This window comes from Nylanderia fulva, unplaced genomic scaffold (assembly GCF_048542155.1).
Source record: "Nylanderia fulva isolate GAGA-0341 unplaced genomic scaffold, ASM4854215v1 Scaffold1, whole genome shotgun sequence".
NCBI classification, from domain to species: Eukaryota; Metazoa; Arthropoda; class Insecta; order Hymenoptera; family Formicidae; genus Nylanderia; species Nylanderia fulva.
The window spans coordinates 3,684,426-3,700,990 of NW_028189192.1; the positions used below are offsets into that span (position 1 = coordinate 3,684,426).

Sequence of the window (16,565 nt, forward strand, 5' to 3'; positions counted from 1 at the left end):
CAAAAAAGAAAAAAAAAACGAAGTAAATAAATAAAACGAAATAAATGATCTCTCTTCTCCTTTACGCGTGATCCATCACGGTGGTTCCTCCGTAGCATCCGCCAGGGTCTTGAACCTGCTGAGGATCTTAAGAAGGATCAGTTTCCGCAGAAAGTCGCGAAAAAGAAAGTTAGCGGAAACAAAAAAGGTTTAACAGCGCGCGAAAACACAAACTCGCTTCCTTGCCTTTTTTTCTTCATCACATTATTATTATCATCATCATCAGCATTATCATCATCATGTACGGTGACATAACAAGTTTTCATAATTATAGTGCCGGTTTTTTTTTTTCGGTTATATCGCGAGAGCGCATATATTCGCTCGTCTCCCGTCCGGGAGAAGGCGCAAAGTCCGAAGAGGACCGTTTCGTTTAAAGCTTTAAAGACGAGGCTGACCTTGCGAGCGTGTGAAGCAGTCGTCCCCAGGACGGCGTTTCGTCCTTCGCACGAGAGCGAGATCGCGGAACGTCGCCGGAGCGAGAAATGTCTGTTGTCGAGAAGAGAGGGAAAAGTCGATCTTTTTCCCTCTCCCGAGAGAACGAGTCCTTTCGGATCCCGGTCGTCGCGTTTCCATCCTCGAGACGATGTGGGAAGGGTGTTTTATGGGGTTTCGGGCTGAAGGAAATGGATCGGTCAGGGCATACCCGGCGATTAATCGCGAATTATATAATCGAATGTTTGCCGATACGACGCCTTACGATCTTATACATCGTAGAAAAATAAGGATTGTCACAACCTCGGATCGGCCTCGGCTGTCCCGACTCAACGAGTGGAAACATTCTGAGTGTGATATGTTTGAAACAGAACGTGCGTCATCTCGAGAATCATTGATGATAAAAACTCGACTCGATTAATATATTATTCATCTGTAATTAAGCCGGATATAGCCCAGCCCGTAACATACACGTATATATACTATTTGGATGTGTTTGAGAGGGTTCAGGAAGGAGGCTGGATGCAGAGTTATATAAATCGCTGTGAGCTACGAAAATATACCGGCGGAAGCTTCAGATATAGATTTTTTTTTTGCTTACCTACCTACCTACACACGCATCGTACACGCACACGCATCTCTTCACATATCGTATATATATTTTTTTTTCTTGTAGAAGTATGTGTGTGTGTTTATGTGTCAAGTGTTATTATTATATATATATATATATATTATATATTTATATAATAAATGTAACTTTCTGGTGCGCGTTTCATTCAATGAATTTCTCTCTTCCTCTCTGGTAATCTCCATTTTCATCACCTTCGGTTTCTCGCCGCGCATTCGCAAACAATATCAACATTCGTATAATAGACACCTCTTCAACAATTGTTCTCGTAAATTCGCGATCTAAAGCCTAAAAATTTTAGATACGCATGGTTTTCCTAACCGCGTTGCAATATATATATATATATATAGAAACTATATCGAATTATGTATAGGTATATATGACTTTCTCGTTGACTTTCTCACAGCGGGATCCGCATTCGGAATCCTCGCGTACCAATAAATCTCCCTCTTGTCTCGCGCCTCTTCGACGACGCTTCCTCATATACAATATCGATATTCAGTATGTTTTCTGATATTCAGAATATTCAATTTTTTTTTCTGGACATGTATATCCAAGATATCTCTGTATCGAATTTATCAGATACTTTGGATATAAAATGTCATTGGTATCTAAATTTCTAAAAGTTTATTATAATTCGACTGTTATTAATTTGCACGTGAAAAAATGTATTTATACAAAATAGATTTTCGATAATTCATATAACATCACGAACACATTGTTTGTGTAATAAAATTCTACTAAAATAGATATTAAATGCTATTTAAATTTATTAATAACAATGACTTAATTTCTTAATAACAATTTCATAATTTCGAAAGAGATATAAGAAGAAGATATATTAACAAAAGGCGAGAAACCTACATTATATCAACCGATTTCTCGTTATTCAAGAAACATCCTTTCGACGTCTGACTATATCGGTCCCAATTCCACTTATCGCGGAAGCGGTCAGCCTTCCTCTCGTGTCCTCTGAAGGAGCATTACCAGAAGATGTTAACGGAAGATCAAAGATCCGAAGACTCGTCGCGTTACACATAAATAAAGAGATTCGAACGTACTTGCGGAGTACAATCTGGAAATTTCTCGCGTTGGAAATGATCACGTGTCACGCGGGCGCAACAAAGCTCGTTGCCGAGGAAGTAAAAGCTTCAGATCTGACGTGCGAGTCCGTCAGACCGTCGTTGTTTCTTCGGCAAAGTTATTTCAATCTTCGAGCAAATTTCTCTGACGTACTTTATGGCGTTATTCTATGACTTGTGATGCCCGCCGTCGTAAAATATCTACGTCAATATTGTGCGTAGTACAAACGAATTTAATATCGAGCGATATGTTGAATTGAGCCGTTACTTCTTGAAAATTCTTCTCAATTTGCGACTTAAAGATCCCATTTGCAAGGTACAAAAGTTTTTACAAAATTTATTTATCGTAACATATTTTTATATAAATTCGAGTTTGTTTAAGATTCTCTATTTAAGTTTATGTTATTAGATTTATATTTTATTATAGTTCGCGATTTTGGGTGTGATATAATATGTTATATGGTAGCTTTATAATTATTGTGAACAATTTCGCTCCCGTCAAGATCTTGTGTTTCGTCCGCGATAGCGTTTTTCTTTTCCATCGCGAGATATTTCACCTAAACATCCTGCACTCCACTTATCCTATCGGTTAGGATCTCACCCTGTAAAACCTACGACGTCTACGTACAATTTGAGTCAAAAAATAGAGAACTCTGCGTTTCGGGATGAATTCGCGTGACGAGAAAAAGGATATATCGAGAGGTAAAGAAAACAGGTACGCGTTAAAATATATATATATCTGTGTGTGTATATATATATATATATGTGTGTGTATATGGTGAACGCGTGTCGATGAGAGTCGGTGAGAAGTAAAACGACGTCTGTTCTGCGAGTCGACACTACATGAATACACTTATGGCGATACTATTTACGTTGATCTAATCCCAACGCTAAGATGTGGCTCTCCTAAAGCTCTTCTAGGAAGGAAGACGGGAAAATTAGCGACGCAACGCGCGGAAATAACGCGACGTCGGGAATGAACGCTAGGCCAATCGTTCGCGACGAAATATACATACATTTTCGCTCACCTGGATATAATAGGTAGTTCGCGCCGAATAGCGCTTGTCGAGTCGAGCGAAATGCAATTTGCAAAGTTTGCAAGTCTGTTCGTTTAAATCAACGTGCAATGCTCGATGTGTTTTTCGAGTTTGCGTATATATTCATACTCAAGAGTCGACGTACATATATATTTTGGGATTATAACAGCACATTACGGTGTTCCAGGAAAATTGTTTCCGTGCGATAGACTCTACTTAACGATCTCGCTATTTATAGTTCATGATTCTATTTGCGATTAAACGTTCGCGCTCATATTCTACAATTTGGATAATATAGGTATGCAAATGTTCGGCTTGATACTGAATATTCGGTCTTCGATTAAATTTCGAAATTATATGAAATTATATGACTTAACATATATTATCACAATACACATATAATTTCTTTTTCTCGCTTATCGACTCTCTTCTTCTGGGTAGAATTTATTTTTTCCTTTTCTTTTCGCCTTTAATAATTTTATACAAAATAGGAAGTAATTGATCAAAAAACCGAGTATTGGTATCAAGTATCTCTTTCCGAAGATTTTCCTCAAACTAGTCAGTTTCCTGATGAATTATTAACAGGGCTCTGTTTCGTAAAATTGCAATATTTGTAATGCTACAGATGGAGAGATCTACAATGTCATTAACAAGTTGTTTCTGAAATTTCATTGAAAATGTAACTAATCAAAAATGGTTAATTATAGACAGCGCTTTCGAATATGCTAATAATATCGATTAAAGTGATGAATTTCAGTTCTTAAAAAACACGTTAATGTACAGAAGATCGAATAGGCTTTTATCAAAAATTTGATTACCTTATTGTCTTACTGATTAAATAATTGCTAAATGTCAGAGTTCACAGTTAGCACTTAATTAGAAACGATACGAAGTAGAAACTCGCGTGATGGTACCCACAGACACATATCTTAAAATCGTCTCTCAAAGTCAGAAGTCTAATTTTACGAAACGCAGCTCTGACTCGAGGAGATGTCAGGGATGTCGCGCAGCTCGAGATCGATCAGATTCTCGTCGACCGCGTCGTCGTTTTAATTCTCACGGACTCCTAGAGACTTCGCACGCGCGTTTAATATATACGTTCTATAGAGAAGAAGACGAGGGAAATCGAAAGATCGATTCTCGCGGAAGTCGCCATCTCGGCGATCCGTTCTTGCGTCTTCGCGCCAGGTCTCTTCGGCTTCCTCAAAGGAAAAGTCGTCCTACGTATTTTATATACGCACGCCCTTCTCTTCGACCTTCTGTCGCCGAGATTTTTGTTCTTCGATCTAGCAGCCTCTTCATCGAAGACGCTCATTTTCCTTCATTTCGGATAAAACGACACATCCTCTCTCTTATCTTTTTTTTTTTTTTTTTTTTCCGAATCGACCTCATCTCAACCCAGTCCTCGGATTTCGATGGCTCTCGAAACTAGCCGACGAGGATTACGATGACGACAACAACGATGACGACAACGACGAAGACGACGACGACGACTTTGACGACGATGACGACTTTGACGACGATGACGACGACGACTTTGACGACGATGACGACGATGACGAAGACAACGACGACGACGACAAGACGAAGACGAAGGCGAAGACGAAGACGAAGACGAAGACGACGACGACGACGACGACGCAATCGTGATCCTCGTGTACCTGTGACCTCTGAGGAAGAAACTCCCGACCTCCCGCGCCGTCCCAGATGTCGCCCTAGACGGCGTCGTTCTTTTCGATGCGCACGTTGTTGATGAAGAAACTTACTTGCCGTTTGAAGTTCAGGTCGTGCTTGTTGAAGGTGTGAGCGTGCAGCGCGAGGGCGCCCGCCGCCGCCGGCTCAATTTGTTTCAAGTGTTGTTGCATTTGCTGCTGCTGCTGTTGCAGCTGCAGCTGATGCTGCTGCTGCTGGTGCAAATGATGATGATGGTGATGCTGATGATGATGCAGCTGTTGGGGATGATGCTGATCGGTGGCGTAGCGATCGGTATACGGATTCACCACGCCTGTGCTCGCGCCCGAGGAGATACCGGCCAGGCACGAGGAACCGATCCCGACACCACCGATGCCCAGCCCGCCGCCGCTTCCGGTGGTCCCACCTGTCGAACCGGCAAGTAACGAACTGGTTAGTGCCGCGGACGACGCTTGGCCACCGTACGGTGGTACCAGCGAGGTCATCATGGACGGTCCCCTGATCAGGGCCAACGTGCCGGGCTGTTGCTGACCACCCAGGCCGGTTGACAGCTGATGTTGTTGCTGTTGCACGCTGCCGCTCGGCACGGCGGTAGCTTTGAGCAATTGTTCCCGCAGTCTACCGCCGCACTCCTTAATACGTTGCATCTCGGCCTCCAGCAACGCTACCTCCTTCTCCAGGGTAGATATCCGAGCGTCTTTCGTCTCCATGATAGCGGTCAGGGTGGTGCTACCGGGCACGCCGCCTGGAACCGCCACGCTACCTCCGAGGACGGTACCCCCTGCACCTGCACCCCCCGATACGCTACCTAGTCCGATGATGCCGGACCCTGCGAATCCGCCGATGCCGCCGCCGCCGGCCACCGGCTGTCCCGAGGACGCAGTTGAGGCATACGCGAGCTCCAGCTGCGTCTGCAGGCTCTTCAGGCTCTCGTTCGTCGCTTTGAGCTCCTGATACAACAGAAGCAACAAACGGGGAAGACGGTTACACATCGTCGATTCTTTTGAGCGCCGCTCACTTTTGCTCTGTCGTGTTTCTTTCTTATTTTTTTTTTTTTTTTTTTTTTTTTTTATGTCTGTTTGATGATGTAGTTGAGAGATGTTGTCTGATTTCTGCGATTTTTATTTTCTTGAATGTGAAGTATGCGGTGGTACGGTTCAGAGATGTGACTACGGTGGTTGTGGTCGAGTGCAGCTTCGCTAACGCATGAGACTGCCCCTGTGTGTTTGTTCCGTTTCTTTTCGAGTATTTTTTTTTTGCGCTGTCAGCGAGACTATCTAATGCTTTTTCTATGTCTTTCTCTTTTTCTTTTTCTTTCTTTCCGTCGCGTATTTTAAATTTATTGAATAAAATTCAGTTATTGGAAAATCTGTTAACATCGAATGTAAAGAAAAATTTTGATCGTTCTTTCCCCGGTTTGTTATATTTTTTTATTTCACTAGAGAAAATAAAATAAAATGATGAATAATGAGAGAAATAAAAATATCTATTTTATCTCGTCTTATAGGAGCATTTATAAAATACTAGAATAATCGCGATAAAATATTGTTCCGTAATAATTTTTGTGACAATTTTCCATCTCTTAAATAAATAAAATCGAACATGCCGACAGCGTATGGCACAATTTTGATCTTCCAATCTCTCCATTCAAGGGACAGTCTCGAGGAAGCGGAAGTGGCACCGGCAGCGTCCCGGTTGACGAAAGAAAAGCGACGTACCGCCGAGCTTCCTTCTTCCAAAATGATCTTCCTCGTTCTCTTCTCTAATATAAAGGCGTTTCTCGTCGCTCCAAATAAGAAAAAAAAAAAGTCAATCGATTCTCTTCGTCGATAATCAAAATGACCAGAATCTCCTCATTCACGCGTCTCATTAATTTTTTCCCTTTCTCTATTTTTTTTTTTTTTCTCGAAATCGGATCTCTATCCAATTTCGAATTCGTTTTTTGTCTCTTCGAATTTTTGTTCGTTCGATAATAAGATTCGATTGACACCACACTGATCACTAGCGACGATCGACGGAATCCGTCGATCGGCAGCGCCACGTTAAGTCTTTTTGACGATCTCACGGTCGCAAGGTCGCACGCTCTAACAATTCCAATTGTACTTGTGTGTGCTTCAAATCTTTTTTTTTTTTTTTTCTATATATATTTTTTTCACGGTGATCCTCTTCCGGACGCCGGGCGCCGCCGCAGTTCTTTCGCCCACCGCGACGTACGGCCGACATCGTTGTCCATTTTTCTGCGCGCGGCGTTTCGACGATTTCTCATCGCATACATCGTTAACACATTCCTTTGTTTTTTTTTTTTTTTTTTTTTTAATTATTTTTCCGAAGAACCCGATCGACTGCGATCGATTGCCGAGGGAAATATTCGCGCGGATCCATCATTGTATCGACGCACAAGACGGCGATTTCATATCAAGTAATCGCTAATTCGAAACGCGGCCACGTCGCATGGACAAGATCTCTTTCGGATGCATGTGCGGATGCGTATCGGCGTTCCGCGATCCTGCGTAAAGGGGCTTTGAGTTTTATCCGATTCGACGGAACGAAAAAAAAATTAATTAATCAATAATCATCCGAGATCAACCGGAGCCAAATGAGGGAAGGGTTCGCTGTTCATCGAGCTGAGCAGTCGCACGCGGATACGCACCTTGAGTTCGTGTGTGATGAGTCACGGGAGTGCGAGCAGATCGATGTAATTTTTCAGAATTAATCGCGATCGATATGATGTAAAAAGTAAAAATAATAAAAAAAATAAAAAATAAAAAATTGTGTAATCGAAATTTCTTTCAAGACAGAGGTTTCTCCAATCTCTCTTAAATATACATATGTGTTATGAAAATTGTCGATATTAACATTAAAATTACATCGATCTACCGACACTTCCGAAACTCGGCGAATGGTGTTATGGTAGAGAGGATAAGACAGTAAGATTACGCGAGGAGAACGACGTCGTATTATCGCGTCTCGCATCAGGTCGGTGCCAAACAGTCGCAAAGTCCTTCCTTGGGCCTGGGATCGGCACGGCTTGACGCGACTTGACGACTTTCGGACCGTCCCGCTGCTTGTGCATCGATAACGACGATTGGCGATGATAGCGGTAAGTCGTGATGGGCAAGAACGTGTCTGAGGCGTACAAGAACGAGAAGAGAGAGTATATATATAACTGGGCGTTACATTCACAGTGAATCACAGCCGAGATGATGGCAGAAACATAAATATAAAATGTGTATGAGAATGTAAATCTGTAATATATATATATGCGGATATATGTTTATACATATGTACATACATATACGCGAAAAATGCGCTCGTGTATGTGTGTGTACGTACGTATATTAGAATGGGTGAGAGACGGTGCATATATATATACATATCAAGAGTCGAGACATTCCATATGTATAGAGATATACACTCGGTAGAATGAGAGGGTATATATATATATATAGAGAGAGAGCGGTATATCATATCAATGTGTGGCTTATTATAGTGTGTATGTAAATATATATCGAAGAAGGAGGAAGATTATAAAGTGTAATATATATATATATATATATATATATATATATATATATGTAGATAAATATGAAAAAAGTGATTCTCTTACAGAGGATGAACCAAAAGTCTCGTACAGCCTGACGTCGATTTCTTTCGCGTGGCGTATCCCGTCCATCTTCCTGATCGTCAAAACTCGGCCGAATACGTCGTTTAGAATACGAATGTCGTTGATTACCACACTTTTTCTTTCTGTCACGTGTGCACACGCGAGAAGAATGTCAATCTCTTTTTTTTTTGTCTCTGCTACTCTCCGGAATACTTTCCGGATTCGTCCGCGATTCGATGCCATGAGAGGTAAGTTTTATCGGTGTGACGTACATTCTCGAGAGTTTCGCTGTCCGGAATCGATTGGCAATGTGAAAATTCTCTGGACATGCAACTGCGAACGATCGCTCACTGTCAGTGAACGTCGGACTCGAGAATTTTATTTTTCGAAAATTTCAAGCGTAGGAAGGATCCGATCTGATTTGGTTACATCGGTAAATTGATGGCATATTATTGAGTTGGAAAAAGATATTTGGATCAATAATATTGGATTAAAATATTTTTGATTTAGTTTTTACAAAACTAATTTTTCATTGTAAAGTTGTTAAACAGATAACTGAATTATTATTAAATTATTTGTATAATTATCAAATTAATTAGATCGAGAACTAATAATTTGAAATTAATGCTGCGCTGCAACAATAACAACCAAATAATACTGGTTTTACTTTCAAAGCTTATAACATGGTAGCATATTTATAATTAATAAGAGCATATTTGTCGATAAACATTAATTAATTGCAATAATATTTGAATATATATAAGTTACATCTCAAAATTGCATTATATGTTTTATATTTCGCATATTTCTTTTTTCATTATAGATTGTGAATAATTTATACAAATTCATAAATATTATACGGTGAAACTTTTTTTTTGGAGCGTATCAATTTAAACATGTGACCAATTAAATCCGATTCCTTCCTTACGCATCATTCCTAACACACTTGTGTCGCTGCATTCGCGTGCGCGTTCGACATACGATGACTTATATATGTGAATGTGCCACTGGTCGAGAGCCACTGTACGATATGCACATTTATATCTACACAGACACACGCAGAAAACGTAATGCCCGACAATGAATGAAGTTTCCTCTTGGCGAGGATTTTAGACAACGATGCGAAGAAATAATAATGAAGACGTGATGAAGTGTGCATTAAATTTGATATGCATTAAATATGATAAGGAGAAAAAAAATTGAGTCGGACTATTCTCGCGGTAGAATTTAATTTGGTTTTCAATTCATGCATTCGTTATGGTTATGCAGCTTTATTTCGACAGTATCGCGTAATAAAAATGCGCGCGCGCTCATCTCTCAGTTGGATACGCGCCTCCATCTCGTAATTTCACATAAATAATAGATGCAATAAGAAAGAATATTTTACATCATTTACGTCAATTAAATTTGCACGTAAAAAGAGATGGAGTATTCTTCTAATTTATATACGCGATTTTGTCTTTTAATTTTAACTTTTAATATTTTAAATATTAATCTTCCTTTTATTATTATTATTAATTGTAATGTTGAGCGACAAATTCTGATGTAGTTGTAAATTGCAAAATATATAAAATAGAGTTATAGAATATATATAAATTAAAATAATATTTATATATGCAATCTTTATTTTTTTTATGTCTCTGTCTCTCTCTCTCTCTCTCTCATGCACACATTCGTTGTAAAATTTCCACATTACAATTAATTCCAATCTTTTCGCGAGTAAAGTTTTGCGAAGGCCATTTTTGCATACGGTGGCTCTCACGAAGGCAAATTACTTACATACAAAGCGTAAATTATACGTATATATTCACATGTACACGTGCAACGTATCCTATTAGACGCGTGACTGATTATTCGAATGCTATTTATATTTATATAAAATATTTTATTAAAAAGTATTAATAAAATTACTAAAAATAAATGTCTTGCTAAAAAAAAAAAAAAAAAAAAGGAAAGATTCGAAGTGAAAATTTCATTCTCTTGAACAGAGTAAAAATAAGTTTCGCAAAATTGACGTGGACTATCTCCTGTATCTAGCTCGCGTCCAAGTTAGCATTAACGTGTGTGATTAGTGTACCTGTTAAGTCTTCCATGGCGGGGCCTGGCGAGGGAAGAGATCACGTGCGTGTCGCCGGTTCCTAATTTCGTGCTACGTAGTGGTGTTGTGCATGTAGTAGTAGTAGTAGTAATTGTTGTTGTAGTCGATGATGGGGTGAGACTCGCAGTGACCGTGACGATGATGGTGATGGCTGATCATGTGGTGGTGGTAGTAATTGTATTTGTGATTAAAAGGGGGAGGGTGAGTGACGTGATGGGCGGATATATGCGGGCGTGATATATATTTTCCCCGAACGGGGCTTTTAGAGTGGCTCTCTAACGTTATTCTTATCGCCTACACATCCAAAGCAGCTCATTCCACGCATTCCAATCGCAGCTGTTGTCATTTTCGAATCTCGTAATTAAATCTCGAATTTAATCATGCCGCTCGTTCGTTCGTTCCCTACGATCGACCGTCCCGTTCTATCGTCTTGTTCTCTTCCTGTCGATCGTGTTCGATTCGATAGCGGTAGCGGCGACGATTCGTCCGATGACTCGTTGATTCGGTGACGTATCGTATAACTGGATGATTCATCTAACATCTGATCCATCGAATTAGGTTAATAGGACAAATCGTGTAATTTAACTTCGTTATGTATCGCATCGTGTGCGAGTCCAAGTTCTCCCTTTCCATAGGATATATATGTCATAGAGTCTGGTATTATTTACGGAGCTGATTGTGTGTTAGATAAATTATCTCGTTTGTCGAGGTCATCGAATAAAGAGACGAATCGTGGACGAATCGTTCTTGAATTGTTCGACATGTATGGTGCAAAAAGAAAAAGGCATAGGAGAATATTTGGCTTCGAACATGGGATTGGTGATTTATATGAAATATTCAGGATTACGTGTTCTATTTTTTCTTTAATGCATGCTTTTCAAAAACTCATTTTAACGAGTGTTTCGAAACTAATAAGTTCCTTTTTTTTATATTGTTTTATCTGTTTTAAAATGAACAAATTTAGATAATAATAAAATATGTAATTATATGAAATTATATAAGATTGATAAATTAATGAATCATATTATTTTTTACATAGTTATAATAATGACATAAAAATGTATATGGAGTATGTGCAGAAAAGAAATCTGAAATAAATTGAGATACGTACACAATATAAAGGGGCAAAAATAAAAATTAATTAACATACCTATAGTAACTTGAATAGATTTTTCGAGAAATGAAGAAAATAATTTGCCATAGACTTATATTCTAATAACTTTCTTCCCTTTCAATTCGAGAAATTAATTTCTCAGAAAGATATCTAAGGTCTACATTATTTTGAAGACTTTGCTTGAATTACGGCAATTAATTACGTGCAACGAGATTGCAGCTATTAATTGCGCGCGCGCGTTTACCGCGTCGAGAGATCGGGTTATGCCCGGAGAAATTCGCAGTGAAAAGAGAGGAAATTGGCCCGAGTAGTTTCCTCTTGGCATCGAATATGTCCCGCTTCCTCGAGCTAATCGGAACGTCTTCTGCACGTTCGAGGCATACACGCGCCACGTCATTTCTCTCTCTCAACGAGAATTTAGATTTACCATTTTTAGACAATAGAGCGCGCTGTTCGCGCTCGCGCGGATAATAACTGCGCAAGCATGGCAGTTCATTACGAGACGACTAAAATCAACAATTCAAATTTTGCTGTCATTTCAAACATCAATGCTACAAACGAGGGAAGAGTGATATCCAGTAATATTGTCGTGTTTCCGTCGTCTCTAGCATTGTGTTTCCAACTCTTGAAACCGCCGAGATTATACCGGTTTTAATCTCCGCGTAGAACACGAAGGACGTGTCGAAGGATTTCGAGGGATCGGTCGAGACGAATTGGACTGAGGTACAAGTGATGATAACATGATACAACGCTCGTGCTGCTAAGTTGTCGACACAATGAACAACGAGACAGGCCTTGATGCTGGTGCAATTGTTCGCGCGCGCGAGAGAGAGAGAGAGAGAGAGAAAGAGAAAGAGAGTTCGCACGAAGGTCGCAAAGTATACTTTTTCAGGGGGAGAAAAGAGAGGACGAGCCAGGGTTAACATTGTGTGCGCGGTAATAATTTCAGTGATAGAATGAGATAAAAAAAGGAACGAGAGAAAGAGAGGAGGGAGTGAAGATTTTTCTCGTGCTATTTATGGCTCTAATATAATGTTGACGTGCTTGCTGCGTCCAATTCGTGCTCGAAATTGCACCCGGATAGAAAGGAAACGGAAACTGTCAATTTTTCGTTTTTGTCGAATCGCTCCCGAGTGCCACTCAAGCTAGATATATAGATTCCGTCTAAGTCTTAAGTCTAGCAGGCATGAACACACGAGAGTGCAAGGAGACCGATCGAATGCGATGTTGTTCGTAAAAAACATTGATTATATAGCAACTGACCTCGATAGATTCATTTGTACCAATCAAGCTTTTTAATTTTCTCTTTGTTTCATATTCAAATAAAAGGTTACAGATTCGTTCAAAATTACCTAAGCAATTTCAGAAGAAGAGATTCACGAAAATAAAATTTGATATATACGAGTACAAAATTGGATCGTTCAATCGAATGTAATGCAAGTATTTTTCACAAATCCGAATTTTGTTCCATAAATATTTTGGAAGAACTGCAAAAAGAATATAAATTTCGCAAAGAAGTATGAAAGGATCGAAAGCAACGCGAGTGTAAAAAAATCACACTAAACGCGAGCATAGCACGCCACGAAAGTGGGTCAAAATGCGTGGAAGAAGCGAGCCTGTAGGCGAAATGGAGGTTTTTCGAACGACCTCGCATCCGTGTACCAAGAACGTACTATAAATGAAGGTAGGGCGCTATAAACGTGAGAAACGTATCTCGGGAACGTATACGAACTACAAGTCTGCTCTAAAGACCATCTAAAGACACGGATTGCGTGAAGAGCGGAGCAAAACATATGACGGTGATGCTGGTGATGACGATGGCAGTGCTCGGAGAAACTTTCTTTTGGTTTTTGGTTTTTTTTTTTTTTACGACGTTAACAATCAGTACAAATGAGCTCGTTTTTCGCTATGTGACGATACAGCAGAGCAGCGACAGTTGCTGAGTGAGAGCAAGCGATATGGGGAATTTATATATCGACGCTTCAAAAATTCACGTCGACGGATTTTCTGTACCATTCCTGGAGAAGTGTCGGATTTAACGCGAGAATCTTCCCCTGCGCGCTTGTCGATGAAGAATCGACAAATGTTATGCCGAGATGCGTATAAAATTTTCAAGTCAAGCAAAGAGTACTCTCGTTCGAAGTATCGAATATCAATAATCGAGATTTTATAATACGACCTCGTATATATAATTTTTGTCAAACTGCGACTTTCTTTCTTTTTTTCTTTTTTTGCGACAATTCTGATCGTGATTAAATATTTTACAACTGCTATTTATGACATCATCAGTGAACTCACAGTAGCAGAGATTCTTTCTCTATATTGTCTCACGTATTTTATTTCTACCATATAAGTTTATGGGATGTCAGGACACGCATGCGGCGTTATAAGATATCGACAATCCCATAAAAGCAAACGAGACGATAAAGCGAGGACTTGACAAGCGTCTCCGAGGAACGATGTAAACTTTTTCCCGACTTATTTTTCCGAGATTTCCGCAAGATCTGCATTCGCAATGAAAATAGGAATAGTACATCACTGCATTTACAGGCGTGAATTTTTGAAAACTCTTGCGACGATGACACATGAAGAGAAAAGTGCATGTTCGAAACACTCGTGAGAACGTAAACCTGCGTATTACGTGCACACTGAACGCGAACGAGGGTGCGAATATATGCGTGCGTGTTGGAAGACGAGGGATGTATGTATGTATGTATGTATATGTGTTGCATGTGTTTGTATACATATATACGCGCGCGTATGTACATGTGTAAGATTGCCGAGTAGCGGCGTAAAACCCGTCGATTTTCCAGCTGCCCTTTGATTCGATTTTTTTCCTCCCTCAGGGAGAAAAATCCGACATAAACAGAACATTGCGAACTGGCTCGTAATGCATCGAAATATTTTGATTGCGAATAACGATGTGCATTATTGAATTAAAGTTACGTCCACGAAAAATGATATCCTAACGAAGATATATATATATATATATATATATATATATATATATATATAATGTATTATAAAATCAACTTTCCCTTTCATTTTATTTCAATTTCAAATATCCTGTATCTCTTGGAATACATTTTTAAACAATTTATAAAAAAAACTGCTGAATAAATAAATTGTAAGTAATTAAATATAATGCAATCGAGATACTTTTCTCAAGATTTGAAGACAATTTGTGACAGTTGGTTTACACCAGCTATGTAACTATTACATGATGTCAAAGTTTTGTTGTCATGAAGAAGAGTGATCTAAAATCTTTAAATGCGTGGATTTTTGAAACTATGAAAATTATTATTAAATTCTCAGAGATGTTTGAGGAAATTTGATGCTTACTTCCATTTAATTCCACATATTTTAAACTCTTGAACTTCTTTTAATATTGATGCTAAAATTCTAGTTTTTACCTATTTTAGAAGTTGAAAATTGTTCAATATTTGCACCCCCGAATTCTAAGATCCACGAACGTTTGCGCTCACGAATCTTCGGGATTCTCGAATCTTCGCACTCTCGTCTGATAATCAGATCTTTGCGCGTCGTCGCATTCTGAATCAGATTTTCAATCTGCGGATTTCCCATCCCTCTTGACCGAGACGTTGCGTTAGTAAGTTCGACCGTCTCTGCCTATCACCGGCCCCCGATCTCGCATGTATACCGTACCTTAATCTCACCCCTATTGCGAAACACAGAACGGAGAACCCTTCCGTCGTTCGCGAGAAACCCGATCGATTTCGGGGGCAACGATCGAGTCGAGTCGAGTCACACGAGACGGAGAAGCTCGCAAAACCCCTGTTGTGGTCCCTGAATCGAGAGTAGGCCGTCTGTATTAAGGATAAGGGCTACTCCACTCACCCCCTGGCGCTCGCTTGTTCGTTTTCGCTTTTGTTCCGTTTTTTTTTTTTTTTTTTTTTTCATGTTCCTTTCTCTTTTTTTTTTATTTTCTCAGATCAGGTGACATAGAAGTTTAAGCGTGAGCACGATAACACGGGGCGAAAAGTAAAGCCACTGGCAGTGCAAACTGCAAACTACTTGCAAGCAAACTACTTATACAGAATAATGAATAGCGATTAATGTTAACGCATACGTATATATAGATATATACACGCGTGTATGTATATGTACAGACAACTTTTGAGAAACATTTAATACAGATAAATATTGTATAAATAAATAAATAAATAATGATATATATGTATATATACAGGTATGCGTTGAAAATGCGTAATGAGCGTCGATCGAAATGTGAATGATACACACAGATATATATGTATACACATATATGTATGCGATGCATAATACATGTATACATATATATACATTTAAATTTATAATTATGAATAATATGTATGTAATGGCGACATGGATAGAAATAGCTTAAGGACCTGCTTCTGGGCCATCGACTGCATTTGCTGGAACATGATCCTTTCCTCCTCTTTTCCTAAAACAGCAGAAAGTAACGAGGAACTTTTGGGGGAACTGTTTGGTTCCAGGTTTACGGATCGTTGATGTAATCATGGATGTGTATGTGTGTATTTGTATGTATGAATAGAGATCTATTAATTATCGCAGTAACATAATTTGCTCAATCTTGTTCAATTTCATTCTATCTCTACACATTATAATTATATATATAATAATTAATAGAGTTATACAGTTTAATTAATAGGATGTATAATTAATTGTAGTTTTCTTGTAGCTATAATAGAATAAATTGCATGATATAATATATATATATATATATATATATATATATATATATAACAGAATATTGTAATAAAAAATAAACTTTCTCTCTTTCATAATATTAATGGTTTCTATTCGTTTATAAAAATA

At 39.0% G+C, this 16,565-nt stretch overlaps 1 protein-coding gene across 5 annotated transcripts in view; it reads right to left on the reverse strand.

Annotated features, from left to right (window-relative positions):
* brp (ELKS/RAB6-interacting/CAST family member bruchpilot) overlaps nt 1-16,565 on the reverse strand; it is a 74,901-nt gene that overhangs the window by 32,924 nt on the left and 25,412 nt on the right. For 4 of the 5 annotated variants that reach the window (XM_085479898.1, XM_085479894.1, XM_085479890.1 and 1 more), the window contains exon 4: nt 16,115-16,170. In XM_085479898.1, the coding sequence (XP_085336024.1) occupies nt 16,115-16,170 (56 nt within the window). Of the gene's footprint in view, nt 1-4,984; nt 5,861-16,114; nt 16,171-16,565 lie in introns of all 5 variants that reach the window. The other variant, XM_085479906.1, reaches the window with a different exon arrangement.